The 22769-nt window shown below is 37.5% G+C and overlaps 1 protein-coding gene across 1 annotated transcript in view; it reads right to left on the bottom strand.

The window, feature by feature from the left end:
• The window catches only part of vps13c (vacuolar protein sorting 13 homolog C), a 608306-nt gene that overhangs the window by 25317 nt on the left and 560220 nt on the right, over positions 1–22769 (bottom strand). Inside the window, exons 69-75 of the mRNA XM_051920790.1 lie at positions 19976–20116; positions 17529–17610; positions 17374–17443; positions 17057–17168; positions 13884–13997; positions 7229–7362; positions 3992–4073 (exon numbers count right to left, since the gene is read on the bottom strand). Of these exons, the coding sequence (XP_051776750.1) occupies positions 3992–4073; positions 7229–7362; positions 13884–13997; positions 17057–17168; positions 17374–17443; positions 17529–17610; positions 19976–20116 (735 nt within the window). The remainder of the gene's footprint in view (positions 1–3991; positions 4074–7228; positions 7363–13883; positions 13998–17056; positions 17169–17373; positions 17444–17528; positions 17611–19975; positions 20117–22769) is intronic.

Consider the following 22769-nt stretch of genomic DNA (forward strand, 5'->3'; position numbering starts at 1 on the left):
AAATCTGCATCTCCTGTGGCTCTTTGTTATCAGCTCTTAACAGTGTCCTTTAGACAGGGTATGATACTCTGTTTACTTCAAATGCATATTTTAAAATTCTTAAACATAACTGCCAATTCTTTCAGATTTACATTGGCTCCTACACTGTCATCATTACAGTGAACAATAGAGAGTACAACAGCACCTGCGACAAAGTTTAATTCATTTTTACCATTCATCCACTGATGCCATTGAATGCCAATGTAAAATCTAATGCTACAGAAACGTTTTAACCTGCAATTGCTCCATCCTGGGTATGACATTAACCTGCATCTGGCCCTGCAAGCAGGTCCTCCAAGGATTGGCACTCCAGCCAATGTAAAAAAAAAAAAAAAAAAAAAACTTACATTGTTCCAGTCCATTTGAACTAGCGTGGTGCTGAGGTATCACCTGCAACATGGTTGCGTTCGGGTCCTAATTTGGGATCCTGAGGTGGTTTGTTGTATGGTGGGTGCAGCAACACACTGTTAACAGTGCATGCTCCCAACCTCTAAGACATCTCCCCTTCTTCACTCACCAGTCCATCCTAGTGGTTAGTGGTGCTGTTCTACACCACTCCTCAGCAAGAGACCTTCATTTGAATGTGTTGTGTCTCAGGTAAATAACTCAATGCAGGGCAGCACTCACAATAAAAATAATTGGGAGTCCAGAGACAAGACCAATTGACAACTGCTTTATTTCTTACATGATCTTCAAAATATACAGTATACAAGAACAGTCTGATGTATATCTAATTATCATTGGATATATGCATTACCTTCATATGGATATACTTTACACCAACATCTGGAATACAACTGGAATGAACAACTGTATACTGTGAAAATACAAGACCTTTTTAAAACAGGCAAAAACAACAAAGAAGTCCTATCCAGCAGTATACACTGGCATGCCAAAGGCTGAGTTCATACTTCACACGACGCAACGCATGCTCTAGCGGACGCTCATGCTACGCAAGCGTTTTACTGTTTATACTTGCATGCATACTTTACGTAAATCTGGAGGAATCCACCAGGTGGCAGTGCGAGATATTATCATGGTGAGAACAGGTTCAGCTTTGCTGTGTTGTGAATTGCCTGGGACACCCATTAAATTCCGATGACACTTTACTGCAATATCTCTGAAAAGGATGTTTAATGATTAAATCCATCAATCCAGGGATGTGTCCATTCCAGCAAGCACTGGGCACGAGGCAGAAACAATCCCTGGACGAGGCATCAGCTCATCACAAGGTGAATACAATCACTCACATACACTAGTGTCATTTTAGTGTCACCAAATCTGCATGTCTTTGGAAGGAAACTGGAGCACACTGTGGAAACCCAGCAGGAAAACATGTAAACTCCAGGCAGGGAAAATCAGCAATGTGACTCCCTGCAAGACAGCAGCGTTACCGCTCCGCCACCGTGCCTCCTCCATATGTGTAATTATTAACAATGTTCATTATTTCAACGAAATTAACGATTTATCTGTAAAATGTAACATACATACTTTAATGCATTTCATCACAAAAGTGATATCAAGTATACATTTAAGGATTCTAAATGTACAGAGAGTTGGAATATCATACGTTTAATGTGTTCAGTGTGGCGATCTATTGCTGTTTGCCGCTGCTGTCAGGTCAGGAGGAAGCCTCAAAAAAAAAAGACAGCACAAAAGATGGTGAGACTTTTAAAGCATATTGTGTCATTATGATTGGGAATATGCGATGCTTGAATATAAAAGTACCACAAATGCATCACCATTCATCAAACATCGAAGCGCACACATCGAACCTACTAGGATCCGCATAGCGACTTTCTGTCACATGTAGATAGTAAACACACACTCTGATGTCACGTTCCAACTTTTATCACACTGCACCCCCCAACTTTTTGCTAGTACTGCAACTCGCGCACGCGTCGCGTTCATTTCTGAGGACCTGCTCAGAGGACGCGTCATATGAACGCTGGGAACACGTGGCAGCCATGATGCGTGCATGTACGTGTTCCGAGTGTGAAGTATAAACGAGCCCTAAGACAGGCCAACGTGTGGCTGCTAGTCTTTCTCTTCAGGCTTCTGTCGGTGCTGTGCGGCAAGTTAGCATAGTGTACTTGGTACAGTGTTATTATGGATAAATAAAAAAACATGGCTAATTTTCGTTTTTCTGTGACATCACTAAATTTCAGTTAAATCCATCAAAACGCATTTTTGAGGATATTTATTTTTTCTGTTGTGAGGGAGGTTACTTGTATTTCAACTGGACTACTTATATGTATTGTTTCTCAAAGGACAGTTTTCATATACATCATCTTTGCCTCTGAATTTTCAGTTGTAAATGGACCCTTATCTCCTTTCAAAAATTATCTCCTTTCAAAATAACAGGTACATTTCTAAAACGTTCATCTATGTAAAAGTCAAAACACTGATTAACACTAGAATCCCTAAAGCCTACAAAAAAAACAGTCATAATCCCGGCCCACCTTCAATTCCTTCATACCTCTCCATCAGTGTCTTTTGTTTTGCAAATGTGTCATGCAGTACAAGCAGCAAGCAGCCTGCTATCTCATTACCCACTGATGGAGCTGAAATCAGTCGCAAAATTCTCAGAGCTGAACTGTGTTTATCTGGGTGTGAGGTGCCTGGAGTTGTATTAGGGAAATAATGTATTGTTTCATGTGTGTTCTGTGTCTACAACAATCTGTGTAAATGTAGGATGACAGGAAATGTGAGGCAAGAAATGCTGAAAACATACCTAAAACAGAAATGTTTTCCATGCTAAACTAATAATGATGTGAAGTGTATAATGTGTGAAGACTTTAGTCCAGATATCATATAAACACATGTGCTTTTATTGAAGAATATAACCAAAGAAAAAAAATCATTCAATTTACATGTTGCTGTCAATGAATTAAAAACCCAAGCTCAAATGTCAATCGACAGAACGTTGATATGTATTTGTGGATGGTGCAGAGGTAAGAACTGGTGCCTTATAACCAAAAGGTTCCAGGTTCAAGTCCGGAACTCCGCATTTTTACCAGTGAGCTGCTATAATTATTACTATAATATAATAAAAACATAACAATTGATTTGAGTCTGTAACACCTGGTCTAAATTTTGGCTACTTGTAAAAGTTAGCGCTTTTTTATTATTCAGTATAATTTTGTCAGTGCCATTCACGTGGTACAATGAACTTGCCTCTCCCTCTCTGAGTTGATGACGTTTATCTCCATTCTTTTCACAAGAGCAGCAATGACCACCATTGGTGCTGTGGTTGATGCCTGCTCAGAGCTATTTGTTGTACTGGCAATCAAAGATATAATGCCCCATGACCGCTATCAGACTATCATGCGGCATTTGCACTTTGACAACAAAGACAACCGTGCAGAATGTGTGAAAAACGACAGATTTGCTGCGATTTCAGACATCTGGTAATGTTTTGTTGAGAACTGTGTTTTGAATGACAACCCAGGGCAAAGACTTTCCGAGTCTGTGGTTATAAAGCTTATGGAGCCATTTCTGGACAAAGGCAGAACCGTAACAACAGACAGCTCCTTCATAGTGCTTTCACTGGCTAAAAGACTGCTGCAGCACTCTGCGGTGGGCATTTTCTTACCCATATCAGTGCACTGTACCAGTGACAGACTCCAGGCAAAATTTAGGTCATATACAGTATATACTGTATATATTACAGGAAAAAATGACATTCAGCTTGTCTGTGTAAAACAAGTTTTGACATTACAACTGCTCACGACACACAGGATGGGTGCCAACAGGGAAGGAAATGTAACTTAGACAACTCAAACAAAGAAAGAAAGAAAGGCCAATTGTTTTGCACCACACGAATGTTTGCCATGAATATTTTCCAGCATGAAATAATCTTAAATCAGTAAATACTGCCATGTGGTTAACTATGACTTGACACAAATGACAAAAAATACATCCACCATGCTCCCAAGCAAGAGTTTCTTACTTGTGCTCTATAATGTCGAACCACAGTCCACATTAGTTGGTCGTTTCTATAGAACTGGTATTTCACTTGAAAAAAGGCGAGCCTAAAATGAATAACAGGAACATTTTGAAATATTAAAACAGTAAACAAACAAAAGGGTTCAAGAGATGATATTTTGTAAACTTGTTACATTCTTATAGCAACTGTCAGGCAATGTAAGCTAATCAAGAAAACAACTAAAAATCAGTTAGTCTTAAATAAAGGTTACCTGGACCACTCACTTGACCAACTGAATCTGAGCCAGGCCCACAATGCATGAGGAGAGCTGGAGTTTCTTCTTGTTGCTCTGTTGATTAGGCTTTTCATTTTAAAAACTTGAGAAAATATTCATTCACACTTAGTTAAAGGATAAGTTTGGTATTTTTCAAGTCAAAGTTATTTTTTCACTAACATGGAATTATACATTTGCCATGTGAAACTGTGTACTAAAGCTAAATGTTTTTTATAACTTTTACATAGGTTCCTTATTAAGCATGGCAACAGGGATATTCCTGTATGAGAATCCTTCAACAGCCATGGACACTGTGAGAAGAACTTTAAAGACATAATGCTTACGGGCAACTTCAAAACAGAGCAAGAGAGAAACTCATGCTAAAATATAACACATTACAACATGGTTTAAATAGAGACAAGAGTTTTATAACAAGATATGAGAATTGTTCACATCTCTCTGACTGACCCAGACAGCCTAACTACAGATTAACATTGTATGGAAAAACTCATCAACAACTTCAAAATATCTTGACTATACATTGTTCACCTCTCTTGCTAAATGAATATTAGCCTGGAGACGTCTATAAATTTTTTACATCTAAGATGTCTCACTTAAAGGTTTTCTAATGCTCTATCTGTCCTGGTGTCTACATATGCATAATCGCGGGGAATTCCATCCTCTGTATTACATCTTGCCTGAAGAAGGGGTCTAAACTGCCTCAAAAGCTTGCATATTGTAATCTTTTTAGCTAGCCAATAAAAGGTGTCATTTGGCTTGACTTCTCACTAGAACTTTTAAACAATAAATGAGATTATACTAATGTTCTCATGATAAAACACTCTTAGATAATCGGAGACTGTGCCTATCATAAGATATTACAAGTAAATTCTCAGACTACATAAGGAACTGAATCTTTCTATCTGTGTTGGACAGGGATTAATTTAGTTTAAAATTTTGTTGTCAAAAATTTACCCTGGTTGAAACCGACCCGTTAGAGATATCTTCAAAGTACGCTTTCCTTCAGCAATTTCTTTTTAGCTATGCCTCAATTTACAGCATATTGGGCAAAATTTGCCACCTATTTATCAAGAACTATCAGGGTTACTACAGATCCTCATTTTTAACAGACATTTTAAGCAATGATAAAGTACCTGTTAACAAGACTAGTGCTTTATGCTGTCAGAATCGAGTTAAATAGCCTCTCAAGTATCTGCTTTGCTTTTAGTCTCCATGTCAATATTATTTTCATGTATTACAACTGGCTGATAACATTTCATAATAAGAGTTTTATATAAAACACAAAACAACTTCTAATGTATAAGACAGTTTATACATTACAAAAACATTTATGTTCAAAAATATAAAAAGAGAAATGTAATTAAAATAGTGGCACAGTGGATGATGCTTTTGCCTAACAGAGTTAATATTTTGTGTTTGAATTATGTGCCAGACATCTGTGTACATTTTGCATGTTCTGTCGGCATGGGCACTCTGGTTTTCCTTTCTCAACCACAAAGTTGTCTGAACAGGCAACTGATGAATCCAAATTGGTCATTAGAACTTGCAACATGCTAGCACTCTGAACTGCTTTGGGCTCCCATGACACTAAGCTGGAGTAAGAGGGTTTATGAATGTTATGTTATAAAATGCTTTAAAAATGTAAAGGCTGAAACATTTCTTCCATCCATCCATCCTCTTCCGCTTATCCAAGATCGGGTCGCGGGGGCAGCAGCTTGAGCAGAGATGCCCAGACTTCCCTCTCCCCGGCCACTTCTTCTAGCTGTTCTGGGAGAATCCCAAGGCGTTCCCAAGCCAGCCGAGAGACATAGTCCCTCCAGCGTGTCCTAGGTCTTCCCCGGGGCCTCCTCCCGGTTAGACGTGCCCGGAACACCTCACCAGGGAGGCGTCCAGGAGGCATCCTGATCAGATGCCCGAGCCACCTCATCTGACTCCTCTCGATGCAGAGGAGCAGCGGCTCTACTCTGAGCCCCTCCCGGATGACTGAGCTTCTCACCCTATCTTTAAGGGAAAGCCCAGACACCCTGCGGAGGAAACTCATTTCAGCCGCTTGTATTCGCGATCTCGTTGTTTTGGTCACTACCCATAGCTCATGACCATAGGTGAGGGTAGGAACATTGATCGACTGGTAAATTGAGAGCTTCGCCTTGCGGCTCAGCTCCTTTTTCACCACGACAGACCGATGCAGAGCCCGCATTACTGAGGATGCCACACCGATCCGCCTGTCGATCTCACGCTCCATTCTTCCCTCACTCGTGAACAAGACCCTGAGATACTTGAACTCCTCCACTTGGGACAGGATCTCACCACCAACCCTGAGAGGGCACTCCACCCTTTTCCGGCTGAGGACCATGGTCTCGGATTTGGAGGTGCTGATTCCCATCCCAGCCGCTTCACACTCGGCTGCGAACCGATCCAGAGAGAGCCGAAGATCACGGCCTGATGAAGCAAACAGGACAACATCATCTGCAAAAAGCAGTGACCCAATCCTGAGTCCACCAAACCGCACCCCCTCAACGCCCTGGCTGCGCCTAGAAATTCTGTCCATAAAAGTTATGAACAGAATCGGTGACAAAGGGCAGCCCTGGCGGAGTCCAACTGTCACTGGAAATGGGTTCGACTTACTGCCGGCAATGTGGACCAAGCTCTGGCACCGATCGTACAGGGACCGAACAGCCCTTATCAGGGGGTCCGGTACCCCATACTCTCGGAGTACCCCCCACAGGATTCCCCGAGGGACACGGTCGAATGCCTTTTCCAAGTCCACAAAACACATGTAGACTGGTTGGGCAAACTCCCATGCACCCTCCAGGACCCTGCTAAGGGTGTAGAGCTGGTCCACTGTTCCGCAACCAGGACGAAAACCATATTTGAAACATTTCTTTTAGAACTTTAAACATAATGTGGAATGGAAGACAGTACTACACTGGATAAATGTTCTTATAATGTGTAAACACCCTTCTTACTTGAAGATAAGGTCATCAACATCTGTTAAAGTTGCTCCTATACTTTTCAGCAACAGATTTATTGACCGAACAACCACCATGTCCTGCTTCTCAGAATCTTGACCTCCAGAACCAAGTGACAGGCTTAAGTGAAGCTAAAATAAATAAACAAAAGCAAACAAACATGTGATTGTATTACTATAATAAATGATTAATACAACTATGTCATTGGCTAAAAATTTAAATTAACTATTTTGTAGGATGGTACAAAACAGTAAAATTCATTAGATATTTCAATAACATATTTTGTATTATTCACATGGATATAAAATTCACATGATGTGTATCAGAATGTGCCTAAATGGCAGCTCTATGTACAGTTGAATAAACACAAAGGGTATGTAAAATGTTGTGCTCTAATTGTAGAACCAAACAATAATGAACAAAGCACAAGGTGAATACAGACGTACCAGCAAATGAAAGGATCTGAATTTTGTGCCACCTAACAGATTTAGATATTACATTGCTGTGGTGTCAAATAGCAGTATCTAGCCCACTACCAAAATGTTTAAGTGTTTTGCATGTGGCTTTAAGCAATTTATATTTTTAGGTGCAAGGCTGTAAATAGGACACAATGAAGTGGCACTTTCATATCCAGACTATTGTGACATTCAAATGTGTCTTAAGCAGACTATGTCTCTCTATTGCATACTCCAATTATCTGGACATACACCATAGGAGCCAATGTCACAGTTACTGCCTTAGACAACTGGGACCTACAAATGTGTGGAGAGTGAAAAGTGCCTAGAGTCTTATTAGGACATCATTATAGTCTCTTGGATATTTGCAATAGAAGTTCTAATATTATGTGTTTTGTTGTGGAATTACACCACAAGCGGGGCATTTTTGGTGACATTAGTTTAGCTTGCTCTCTCTCTCTCTCTGATTCACTCAGCCCCCACCTTCTACACATCATTGTCACTATACTCCAGTTGTCCACACTGCAAAAAAGATGCCAATTATGCATAGTATTTTGTCATGGGATCATACAACAATCCGCCCCAGGTCGCACATTTTGCACTTTGGTAACATCTGCGAGCCTGCAACATCTGGATTACAAAGGCCTTTAGAAACAGTTTCATTACAGTGAGAGCAATAAGAAAACTCTTATGAGCAGGCTCACGTTAACTACCTTTAAGCACTGCAAGCAGTGCACTTCTAGGTTACTAAGCTCTCGCTCTCACTCTGAACTTTTGCACAGCACTGCCACTTCATTGTAGAACAGGCTTCATAAAGCTTTTTTTTTTTTTCTAATTTACATTGGATGTGTGTATATACTGACTCATCCTCCATATATAAGTTTAATCATATATAACAGATCTCTGATGGTGGTCACATATATCCTTTTATTAAACATGTGCTTTAGGATTAAAAATATTTAAAATAATTTTGCTGAATGTGATTACAGACTATTTTATGACCAATTATAATTGACTACTCTAACTGAATTTTTAAGAAATGATTAAGGATTAGCAAGGATGATGAAGAGCAAGTATACCAAGATTTCTGGGAACAGGTCACAGTGTGTCAAATGATGCCAGAACTAATTCCATAAAAGGTACTTTTGTAAAGAACTATAAACAGTGGAAAACAAATTATCAAGAATGACCAAGCAGCAATCTAAAAATGTGTTAATATTACTGTACTTAGTCATAAAATAACAGGTACATTTCTATAATTTCCATCTATATAAAAGTCAAAACACTGATTAACACTAGAATCCCTGAAGTCTACGAAAAAACTGGTAATCCCGGGCCACCTTAAATTCCTTTGCACCTCTCCATCAGCATCTTTTGTTTTGCAAATGTGTCGATCAGCACAAGCAGCAAGCAGCCTGCTTTCCCATCCCCCCCCACCAATGGAGCTGAGTCCGTCACAAAATTCTCAGAGCTCACATCTCTATTTGGCAGCGAGGTGCCTCAAGTTGTATTGGGCAAATAATAAATCGTTATTTGGAATACATACATTTGTGTTCCATGTCTACACTGATATTTTTAAGTATAGGATGGCAGGAAATGTGAGGCAAGAAATGCTGAACACATAGCTAAAACAGAACATTTTTCCATGTTATACTAATAATGACGTGAAGTGTATAATATGTGAAGACTTTAGTGCAAATATCAAATAAACGTGCACTTTTATTCAAGAATATAACCAAAGGAAAAAAAAATCATTTGATTTACATGTTGCTGTCAATGACGGGAAGTTAATGTGTATTCTTGAATGGTGCAGAGGTAAGAACTGCTGCCTTATAACCCAAAGGTTCCGGGTTCAAGGCCGGGTGCCTTGTGTTTTGAATAGTGAGTTGCTATTATTACTATAATATAATTTAATAAAAACATACATTTGATTTGAGTCTGTAACACCCAGTGTAAATTTTGGCTACTTGTAAAAGTTAGCACTTGATTTTTTTTATTTTTCAGTTTTATTCAGTCAGTGACGTTCACATGGTACAACAAACTTGCCTCTCCCTCTCTGAGTTGATGGAATTTATATTCATTCTTTCCACATGAGTAGTGATGACTACAGTTGGTGCTGTGATTGATGCCTGCTCAGAACTATCTGTTGTACCGGCAATCAAAGATATGATGTCCCGTGACCGCTATCAGACTACCATGTGACATTTGTGGTTTGACAACAAAGACACCCATGCAGAAACTGTGAAAACAACAGATTTGCTGTGAACTCGGCAGTCTGGTAACATTTTGTTGAGAACTGTGTTTTGAGTTACAACCCAGGGCAAAGACTTTCCGAGTCTGTGGTCATAAAGCTTATGGAGCCATTTCTGGACAAAGGCAGAACCATAACAACAGACAGCTTCTTCACAGCAATTTCGCTGGCTAAGAGACTGCTGCACTGTGACACAACTCTGCTTGGCACCATAAGTAAAATGGGACTTCCACCTGCAGCTAAAGTCACTTCAGTAACCGAGCGATTCGCCAGGCTAGTGTTTAGATCTGGCAGTGCCATGTTGACGGTGCATGTGCCTAAAAAGAAGAAACCTTTGATTTCAGACTATAACAGCCGGTGTAAAGTTTTGCTACCTGTGAAAGATATTGCTGAAGAGATATAAACAGACACACAAACGCTGATGTATCATGTCTTCTTGGTATGTTGTTGTCACTTTAATTTTTTGTTATTCAGTTTTATTCTTGAATAAAAGCACACTTGTTTCGTTATACCTTTGCGAAAGTGTTTATTTTATATTCCAGCAACCACTTGAATAAAAGTGAATTTGTCTCTGCCTCTCTCACGCATGCATAAATATATTCATACATGAAACTGTCACTATTTGAAAACGCTATGCCATTTGAACATGAGTTGTCATTTGAACTTTGTTTTCGATCTTGCCTGTACTCCGCATTATGGTGCATGATACTGAAAATGCAGTACAGGCAAGACAGCACCAACTGTGGTCATCGCTTATGTTGTGAAAAGAATGGAGATAAATGCCATCAACTCAAAGAGGGAGAAGCAAGTTTGTTGTACCACGTGAATGTCACTGACAGAATAAAACTGAATAATAAAAAAAAAAACAAGCACTAACTTTTACAAGTAGCCAATATTTACACCGGGTGTTACAGACTGAGATCAAATGTACATTTTTATTACATTATAGTAATAATAATAGAAGCTCACTATTCAAAACGCAGAGCGCCCGGCCTTAAACCCGGAACCTTTGGGTTATAAGGCACACGTGTTTATTTGATGTCAATGTCAATTTATTTATATAGCACATTTAAAACAACACAGTAATGATGTGGCCAAAGTGCTTTACAATCTATATATATAAAATCCCTGTGTGCGTCCAGGTGTCCGTGTGTGGGTGTCTTCTGGTGAAGTGTGCAGGCGCGGGGCACGGTGCGATGCGCGATATTACTGTCAGAGAAAGTTAGAGGCGTTTTACGGAAATACAAACCAGTATTACTGCGAGAGGAAATTAAAGGTACACAATACAGTGACGCATATTACAGCCACATACATGCCAGTATTACTGTCAGAGGAGATTAAAGGCATATTACCAACGCGCACGCCTGTATTACCGCCAGAGAAAATTAAAGGTATATTACGGACGTACAAGACGGTATCCTTCAATAAGGGCGCGCACAAAAAGGCGAGCCTCAAAAGGGCGACCTCAATTGGGCGCAGCGAATAAAGGCGCGCGTAAATAAAGATCTGCACCTCTGTTGCTCTTCACATATTCCAGAGCCATTTGAACTAAATTATCTATGAACGCCTTTATTCGCCGCGCTCAATTGAGGTCGCCCTTTTGAAGCTCGCCTTTTTGTGCGCGCCCTTATTGAATAGAGCCGTACAAGACAGTATTACTGTCACAGAAAATTAAAGACACACAATACACGGCGGCAGCCCACGAAGAACGGTCAGCTCAGCAAGTAAACATCAACAAAAGAAAGGCTGAAAGAAAGAAAAATACGACCAACAAAAAGAATGAGGTCAAAGTCCCTTGCCATTTAATATAGAACTGTCAACTGTGGGACCTTATATAGACAGGTGTGTGCCTTTCCAAATCATGTCCAATCAACTGAATTTACCACAGGTGGACTCCAATTAAGCTGCAGAAACATCTCAAGGTTGATCAGGGGAAACAGGATGCACCTGAGCTCAATTTTGAGCTTCATGGCAAAGGCTGTGAATACTTATGTACATGTGCTTTCTCCATTTTTTTATTTTTAATAAATTTGTAAAAATCTCAAGTAAACTTTTTTCACGTTGTCATTATGGGGTGTTGTGTGTAGAATTCTGAGGAAAAAAAATGAATTTAATCCATTTTGGAATAAGGCTGTAACATAACAAAATGTGGAAAAAGTGATGCGCTGTGAATACTTTCCGGATGCACTGTATGTATTCCAAATAACGATATATTATTTACCCTATATAACTCCATGCACTTCACTATAGATGTAGAATTCTTTATTGCCATTATGCATACACATAATCACATTTTTTGTTGGTAGGACTTGGCTTCAAGGCAGAATACTTAAAATACACAATACACTACCAATAATAAAATAAACATAATAAGTATAAAAGACAGCAGCAATAAAACATCATCATGTCCAGACTTTTCCTGAGGTAGTACGCCTGCAGAGACCAGTGATCTGTGTGTGTGGGTCTGCAGGGGAGGATTACGAGGGAAAGTGCACGTGCATGTCTACAGGGGGGGTAGGTTAGGGGTAGATGTAGAAGTATGTGCGTGTATCAGCAGGGGCAGATGGACTTCACAGCTCTGGGGAAAAAGCTGTCTTTCAGTCTGCTGGTGCGTGTTTTTATGTTTCTGTACTGCTTTCCCGAAGGCAGTGGTACAAACAGTCAATTTCCCGGATGGGTGAGATCCACAGCTATACATTTGGCCCTCTTCAGCACCCTTCCAGCATATACAGAGTCCAGGTCTAGGAGAGGACTTCCTACGATCCCCTGTGCTGTTCTCACCACCCGTGCCAAGTCCTTCCTGTCCTGTGCTGTGCAGCTGCTGTACCACACTGTCATACTGTGGCAGAGAATGCTTTCTATAGCGGATCTGTAGAAGTTTGTGAGCAGCCAAGAGGAGAATCCAGCACGTCTCATTTTCCTGAGGAAGAAGAGTCTTTGTTGGGCCTTCTTTACCAGGTTAGATGTGTTCAAAGACCAGGTCAGATCTGATGTAATGTGGATACCCAAGAACTTGATATTGTCCACGCACATTACAGCCTCCTCATGTATGAATATAGGAGCATGTTCTGTTCTTCTGGACCTCCTATAGTCCACAATTACCTCTTTGGACTTGCTGGTGTTCAAGATGAGGTTGTTGGCTGAGCACCATAGTGCTAGGTGTTGTATCTCCTCTCTGTAGCAAGTCTCAGCATTGTCTGATAGGAGACCCACCACGGTCGTATCATACACAAACTTCACAACCATATTTGTGGCATGGATGGCAGAACAATCATGTGTAAATAACGTGAAGACTGCTGGGCTGAGCGCACAACCCTATGGCATGCCTGTGTTCAGAACTAGTGTGGCTGATGTACGATCTCCAATTCTAACCACCTGAGGCCTGTTGGTGAGACAGACCCAGATTATGAAGCTTGTTCCCCAGTAATCCCAGTTTGTCTGGGATTACAGTGTTAAACGCTGAACTGAAATCGACGAATAGCATCCTAACATAAGTGTTAGGGCACTGCAGATGAGTCAGGGCTGTGTGAAGTACTATTGAGACAGTATTCTCTATCGATCTGTTCCTCCGCCTTGAACCGACTTGAGCTCTGAGAGTTTTGCAATGGAGCATTTTGGGGGGGGGGGGGGGGGTTTGAAGAGAAAGCAGGCTGCTTGTATTCATCAACACATTTGTAAAACAAAAGACGTTGATGGAGAGGTGCAAAGGAATTTAAGGAGGCCAGGATTAGGAGTTTTTTCGTAGGCTTCAGGGATTCTAGCGTTAAGAAAAAAAAAATATCAGTAACATGTAATAAAACATCTGCAAATTTTGAATGCAAAATACATAAAGGTATATTTGAAATTTCAGTTTGAAATTCTGTAAACCTCACTTCTGAATTATTCTGTTAATGACTAAAACAATTAATGGTTATATTAATTTATTTCCAATTATCAGGTTATTTACCTTAACAGGAGAGATGTGAAAATGTTCAAAAAAGTTAAGTCTTGAAGAGTCCTTTACTGAAGTTTCAATTAGTTCAGCTTTTAGAGAGTCAAGATCCTGCTCTATTAACTTTGTCTATGTACACAGAAAGACAAGTATGTTTAATACATAAGTAATATGATATAATCAGCACTCTGCATATACTGTAATCATATATCAGTATTGTGTATCCTAGTACAGAAAAACATTTAGGCAGAGAAAAACAATTACTACTAAACACTGAACAAAACTGACATTCATTTCAGATGCTGTTTACCAAATGTGGAAAGATTTGATTACAATTTCTGTCCTGAATTGCCCATACCATTAATTTCTCCAATATGCCCATATATAAGATTCTCTATTAAACTAAATAAATCTTCTGAACTTGTATCCTAACCAAACTGTTGGAACCGACTCTAGGTGCACATGACCCTTGTTGAATGATCTTTATCAATCATTTGGAGATTTTGGAAGACATGGATTACGTTCCAAAAGAGAATTCACTGATTAGGACTGAAGATGACAATTTACTTTATACTATCATTGTAATTGCATTTGCATTTGAGTTGTAAAGTTTTTACACTGTGTATTACTTGTGTGTGTTTTTTTTTTTTGGTAAACAACTTCACTATTTAACTGTTCATCTTTCTTTATTTAGTATTACTGATGAGCAAACACTGCACAGTTCGCTTTGCTTTGAGTTCAGCGAAATCACAGAAATGTTTAGGAACTTCACCCATCTTCACAAAATGCATTGAAGTCAATGGGGAAGGAGGAACTGAACTAGTTTTGAGTGGGTTATAATGGTGTTTTATTTGTCCCTAAGCCAACTATGCTGAACCAATTATTATGGCCAAAAAATGTGATCTGTGTGGTGAAGTAGCAGTACTAACCACTGCGGGTGCAGCTGAAGCATTTTTTTTATTTTTTGTATCCGATCTCTGTCCAGATGCTTTGTACCTATTTCTTCCATAAAGTAGATAGAAGCACCTTGCAGACAGCAATACATATTTCCTTCTTCTTCTTATTTCTCAGAGTTGCATACATTTCCTTTCTCAGGAGGGGAGGGCTCCTTTAAGGCTTGTTATGAATCATAGCTGGACACATGCCTAATTATTCATGTAAGGGATCAGTGTTCTATATCCAGTGGCAGTACTCATAATATTCTCATTATGGGCAGGTAATATAGCCCCCAAATAAAAATAGTTGAAAATATTTGCTGTGAAAAACACTTTGGTGAATTCTGACAATCAACACTATTTAATATCAAGACCAGCAATTGACTGTCAAGTTCCATCCATCCATTATCCAACCCGCTGAATCCGAACACAGGGTCACACAGGGGTCTGCTGGAGCCAATCCCAGCCAACACAGGGCACAAGGCAGGAACCAATCCCGGGCAGGGTGCCAACCCACCGCAGGATGACTATCAAGTTATTGTTTTAATTCAATATGAACCTCAAACATCCCACCTGTTACATGTTTGTTGTTTACGATTGCTTTTCTGATTGCAGAAAAATTCTCTGCAATCATCCATTAAATGACAGATACCCAAAGTGACACTCTCCTGAAATAACCCGCATACCACTGACTTTAATTAATTGGAAAACTTGAACTATGTAATTATAAAATGATACACAGAATTAACTATAAAATATTATGTGAGGAAAACTGTGCACTACACCCTTATAAATCAATGAAGTTTGAAAAGTAACATTCTTAGAAAGTGTGGTAAGAAATTTTTTTGCAATAGTGTCAAAATGGCCAATAAGAAAACATTAAATGCAATATCTAATAAATGTTTATATAATTTTATATAATTATGATTTTAAACCTCAGATAAAGTGACATTCATTATAAAGGAAGATCTTCTTGATTCAAAAATAAAGTATTTTTAAATTGTTTAAAAAAAAAAAATGCACATAGGTACATCATGACAGGTTTCTGCTAACAAAGCATATAAAATAAATATCAATTTCAAAAGTTCTTTATTATATTTTATCCAAGCATCTCTTTTCTAAAATCAGTTAATCCAGCCCTGGATGAGATACTATGCAGGGCACACTTCCACACTCTCTCATACTATGTTAATTCAGAGCACATTATTTTTTATATAATAACAAGAAACATTATGTAATACTACTATCAGGCAAATTAGATATAATAAAAACTTAGATATAATAAATATAATATATAAAATATAATAAAGAACCAAGCAGCACAATAGATCAGTATTTAGTACTAAACATTTTTATGGTTACTTAGATGTCCAGATTAGGTTAACTGATGACTCTAAATTGATCTGTAATCAATTAATAGAGATGTACAGTTGATGGATAATCAAGCACCTCAAGGATACATACAGTTATATTTTAACACTTCTCTTACTGCAAATTTCTTCCAAAAATGATTAAATGGCTTAATGCATAGCCTGCAATGCACTGGAAATGGGACTGGCATCCTGTCTGAGACTGGTTCATGCCTTGTGACCAAGGATATTACAACAGGCTTCACAGGAATCTAAACAGCTTCAGACCAACTTAGAATGCAATCACCAACTAAATTTGATATTTTTACTTGTCTTGACTCCTACATGCAACTCCTCTTGCAACTTTAATCCCCATATTTATTATGTTGTTAAACAATAGCCACAAATAGTTACACACGTGGTATTACTCTTCATTTTAAAATTTTAATTTACAGATTATATTCATTATTAAAATTACTTTGGATAACACGTACATACTGTATACCCAAGGATTTATATAAAAATGTAATAAAGCTCCTTTATAGTCATTTCAGAAACACTGCATATACTATGAAACCATTAAGACACCTCCTACTATGAAAGACTAAGGAAATTACCTCTATAAAAAACAAAACTTTTAAAATTACATTAAGCCTCTGCAAAGTGCTCAAAGATATCAATTAAGTAAAGACAGACCAATAAATCAGTATGTGTCCAAGTACACTGGGGATAATATGCATATTTAGCAGTGAAAATACACAGTAATTATTAAAGAACAGTAAACCGCAGCAATGTCTACTTCCTTAAGACTAAATAAATAAACTAGATACTTCCACATATTTAAATGTTTTTCTCTGAATTAAACACTTTCTTGCTCACAACAAATTCAATTAAAGTGCCATACCTTTTGTTTTGCAGCTTGTGGATCTACTGTTGAAGATAACAATTCAGAAATGGCCCCCAGAAATCCTTGATCAACCTTCAACGCCATTTCTTGAATAAGGGCCATAAAGTACCTTAAGATTTAAAAGAACATTTATTTAACAACATTTCAATTTATTAAAAACAGTGAATATTAGAACTATGACTTCAATTTTTGATGATTTGAACACCATTCTTTGATATAAACTAATCACAGGTAAAACTCTAATTATATACAGTAGATTCTCACAAGTTACACTGTATCAAGCAGCAACACAACAGAACGTATCACATACTCACTTAAACTGCATTACTTGACTGTGCTCATTAAAACGAATAATAATGCTAACATCAATAAATGGCTTTGGTTCTGGAACAAAAGAAAAAGATTTGCATTAGCACATATGAAAATTAATGTTGACAAAGATTTTCAGTAAATGGTATAGCTTAAGTACCTGAATCTAAAGCAATTGATTTTGGGGGAGGCACAGGATGAAATACAATTGGAAAAATAGCTCCACACATTTGGTTATCCACCTGATTAAAGGCAAAAAAGAAAAAAAAAAAAGATGTCAAAGGTGATTACTTGTGTATTTGCAGTTGCTTAATTTATAAAAAGTGGTTCTTAGAACTGACTTAGAATTTGCAGAAATTGTTAATAAGAGACTTTAGTTATCATTTTACCTCTTTTTCTGACATTTTTATTCACAATTAATTTTTAACACATCATTTTTAAAATGTACTTCACTCATATTGATTTGGTTTTTGTTAGCTTTTTCTGTTTGGATAGTAGTAGTTACTCTGACCATGTTCACTCATTTCAATATATGAAATATTCTGACAACAGTAAATGCAAAGAGAGACATAGGAGGTTAACAAATATTAAAACTGAAATAAGGTTAAAAAATACAAGTTTTAGAGAAAAAGGCTGACTACTTTACGCATAATTGAGACTAGAAGATACCCTTTAACTATACTTAGTAGCTATGTATTTAGCAACTACATCAATGTAAATGCAACTGCTTCATTTTTTCTCAGATTATCTTGGCCGAGTTATATAAATGTAATTAAATTTACAGTATTTGTTCAGCTGATTTGTATGACCAAAGCAAATTACAGACTACAGTACAACTGTTTTCATATTTTTATCTTCTGGCTCGGGAATGTGTTTACTGTAAGTTCAAGGTAGTCAGAAATAGAGTGAACACGGTTTACAATCCAAATTCTTAGCCATTAGGCCACACTGAACACTAATGTCATTTATGATCGGTCAAGCAATGCTAACTATTAAAACAAATACTATATAAATAACTACTACCTTTAGAACTCACAAAATTAAATGATTGTTGAGCTTTTCCTTCAGATCAAGACACAGGTGTATGAGGCCAAAAAGGAAAGAGTACCTTTCTTAGAATATTTTTCTTAAGTGCTGTAAAATCCTTTGTGTGCAATTTTCCAATTAATGGCCATCAGATCAAATCTTTGGTTGATATTTTTCTTTAAGAGAAGCCTACTGTCTCTTCTAAAGTTGTGTCCAAGAACTGGATTTTTATAACGAGGCTGCAGGCAGATGAATTAAGTGACTCTGACTTGCAACGTAAGTCAGAAGTGGGAACAGATCTGGTAGCCTTGTGATTTAAAATCCACTACCCTAATCCCTTGACCAGAATTCCTGAATTATCTTTAATTAGCTTTGTAGACTTTACCATCAATATTTATTTTTAAGACTGGGATGATATAATGAAGTCTAATAATATTATACTAAGGGAGTAATAAAAGTAAGTTACTGACAAAGGAAGGCTTAATTATATTTAACGGACTTTCAAAGTGCATGTTTTATTTCTTCTCCAAACTCTCTATACAGCTGCTGTCAGTCTTTCATCAGTCTTTTCATCTAGGAGAGGATGTGGTGCAGCCCAGGGATATTGTAAATAGGGTAGGTGTTGAGATTTTGTTTTTCTCAGTTGATTGCAATACATTTCTCATTTTTGTACTTTATTACTGTCAGGGTGTTCTGCATTTGTGATCGTGGCTAGTCAGGAAATAGCTTTGGTTACCCATTTTTCCAGATCACTTATTTTTCTTTTTGCTGTTGCTCTGGGGATGGGTACCTTACAATTGTGCCAGGCCTGGATGGCAAAAGATTATCAGATATAGTACAATACTTTTATTGATAAAATGCCAATTGCACAGGGTTGTGTGCCTATACTCAACCACACCGTAATAAGAATCATTTTATATAGGTATTAATTTCATGTATCCATATTCAGCTGCTGCTTTTTCAGTTTACCATTGTTAGTAATGTAATGGTTGGGTAACAGAAATGAAATATTTATTCAAAATAAAATAAAATAGCCCTTAAGTCCGTTTTCCTTGAGTGCTGTACTATGACTGAATACAAATTTACTAAGACTAAACTACTGTACTGTACAGTTAAAAATTTTAATTATACCAAAAAATGGTAAAAGACAATACATCGACTTTATATTGATAAAGTATAACACTTATACTATGAATCAAATAAGATTTTATGGTTTAATGGGTTTATAGCCTTCTCAAAGATGTACAATAAAGGTGATGTCTGATAATGTAGCAAAAGCATAAGAAAATCTGTCGAATTAACACAATTTTTGATTTGACCTGATTATCAATAAGTTTTCCAGTTTTATTATAAATTAATTATTGTGTTCTAACTGCTATGAGTAAATTATATTCTTCAGTACTGAGATGATTCCTGAGAAGAGAAGAAAATGGAAGCTATAAGAGAAGGAAATGGAAGAGTAAGAAGTCATTAAATCCTAACCAAAATAAACGGACTGGCTATAAAAAAATATGTATTCAATGTGTTAAATGTTTAAGAAAAAAAAAAAAAAGAAAGAAAAAGAAAAAAAACCATTATTACCTGAAGCCAGTACAGCTGAGCTCGCAAGCTTCTTTGGTGTTGTGACTGTTTAAACTCCATCTGAATTCCAGAGAGAAAATTTCGACGAATACTGCATGAAACTGGACTGCGCATCTCCATGGGAATTCTGTCAAAATTTACCTGAAATAATGATATTTAAAAGATATTTAAAATTTTCTTCAGAAACTAGTTCTGCCTGATCCTTTAACACTAGAATTACCAGAGCCTACAAAAAAAACTCGTAGATCCGGCCCACCTTAAATCGCTTCTTAAATCCGTTCACACCTCTCCGCCAGCATCCTTTGTCCTCTAGATGTGCTGATAAAAGACAAGCTGCCAGCAGCCGGCTATTCCATCCCCCCACGACTTAGAACGTGCACAAAGTTTTCCCAGCTCATGCCTTGATTGATTATCTGGGAGTGAAGTGGAGTTTTAGACTGGAAATAATAAATCGTTATTTGGAACACACGCATTTCATGCGTGTTCCGTTTCTACAGTAATCTGTGTAAACACATTGTTAGAACAGAAACTTTTTCATATTTTAGTAATAAATGTTACAAAATGTAGGCATAAACTATAGAATGTGTAAAGCCCGGGTTCCAAAGATCAAATAAGCACTTTCACAAAAGCTTCAAGGATGCTACACCAGTTTCCGTGGCGTAGCGCGCTAAGATTTGCCTTTCAGATCACTTTTGCTGTGCCTCACAGACCTAAGTTCGATTCCCCGCTGGGGATAAAGTGTTGCTTTTTTTTTTCTTTTTAACCTCAAACGGACATAAAATTTATAAATTGGTATGCACTGTCAGTTAATGAGATCGTTATATTTTCATATGGGATGCTCCTTTTAAAATATTTTTTTTAACAATTGAGACTGCAATTAACATGAACAACTGTCCCTAAAACTGTTATTTTTAAGATCCATAACACACAGACAGACAGAGCACTGCGTAATAGAGAGACAGACAGGCAGAGATATATAAATAAACAGGGAAGGCACATGTACTGAAAGAAAAAAAAGATCAACATGCGCGTTGTTCCTGCAGCACTGAATAAGCTCACGTGCTCTAACATCACCCCTCACCCCATCTGACTCTCTAAGTAACAGCACAAGTACAGATGCAAACGAAGTGCATGTATGTACTGTATAATATTAACAAAAAGAGCAGCTTACTACTGAAAACGGCAAATATAGGAGTGAGTGGGGATCGAACCAGGACTCTTGATTACAGTTGGTTTGCGTATTGGGGGGAGGGGTGATGTTAGAGTACATGAGCTTATTCAGTGCTGCAGGAACAATGCGCATGTTGATCTTTTTTTTCTTTCAGTACATGTGGCTTCCCTGTTTATTTATATATCTCTGCCTGTCTGTCTGTCTCTCTATTACGCAGTGCTCTGTCTGTTTGTGTGTTATGGATCTTAAAAATAACAGTTTTAGGGACAGTTGTTCATGTTAATTGCAGTCTCAATTGTTAAAAAAATATTTTAAAAGGAGCATCCCATATGAAAATATAACGATCTCATTAACTGACAGTGCATACCAATTTATAAATTTTATGTCCGTTTGAGGTTAAAAAGAAAAAAAAAGCAACAGTTTATCCCCAGCGGGGAATCGAACTCAGGTGTGTGAGGCACGGCAAAGCTGCTGTGCTCTAAGAAGCAAAACTTAGAGCGCTACGCCACGGAAACTGGTGTATCCTCCTTGAAGCTTTTGTGAAAGTGTTTATTTGATCTTTGCAACTCGGGTTTTACACATTCTATTGTTTATGCCTACTACATCTGGTAACATTTATTACTAAAATATGAAAAAGTTTCTGTTTTAACAATGTGTTTACACAGATTACTGTAGAAACGGAACACGCATGAAATGCGTGTGTTCCAAATAACGATCTATTATTTCCAGTCTAAAACTCCACTTCACTCCCAGATAATCAATCAAGGCATGAGCTGGGAAAACTTCGCGCATGTTCTAAGTCGGTGAGAGGATGGAATAGCTGGCTGCTGGCAGCTTGTCTTTTATCAGCACATTTAGAGGACAAAGGATGCTGGCGGAGAGGTGTGAACGGATTTAAGAAGCGATTTAAGGTGGGCCGGATCTACGGGTTTTTTCGTAGGCTCTGGTAATTCTAGTGTTAAAACAGAATACATGTAAAAGTGTGAAGTGAGGAAAATGACTGCTTATGTTGTCGCTAAATTTTAGGTTCCTATTCTGACACAGAATATATTATTCAATAAATATTACATTGTTAGCAATTATTCTGCACTTAAATAAAGAAATCCCATTAATGTAAATAAATAATAATAGTATGCTTTTCTGTTGTACATGTAATGTAACTAGCTTAGTGAACAAGAAGCTCAATTAAAACAAGTACACTTCGGTTGAACATGTGCTGAGATGTTGTTTTACCGAAAGGAAAAAACCAAAATATACTTCTTAGCCAAAAAAAAAAAATTTCAAAAGATCTATATATTTATGACTTACTACAGTATGTCATAATTTTGACATGGTACCTCATCAGTATGTCTTACTATGCCATAATCTCAATTTCAGTATCCCATTATTGTGACTTACTTTCTCACAATTTTCACAAACATTTTTCTTATTTTTTCATAATTTGTACCTACGATCTCATTATTATAATTTTATTGAATAATAATAATAATACATAAATAATAAATTTAATGAATATCCACATACTTATGAATATGGAGTCCAAGTAGCAATAGTAAATAGTACTAATAAATTAGGGCAGACATGTCTGGTTCTGCTCTATAAAACAAAATATTCCATCTATAT

Source organism: Erpetoichthys calabaricus, chromosome 17 (assembly GCF_900747795.2).
Source record: "Erpetoichthys calabaricus chromosome 17, fErpCal1.3, whole genome shotgun sequence".
Classification (NCBI taxonomy): Eukaryota; Metazoa; Chordata; class Cladistia; order Polypteriformes; family Polypteridae; genus Erpetoichthys; species Erpetoichthys calabaricus.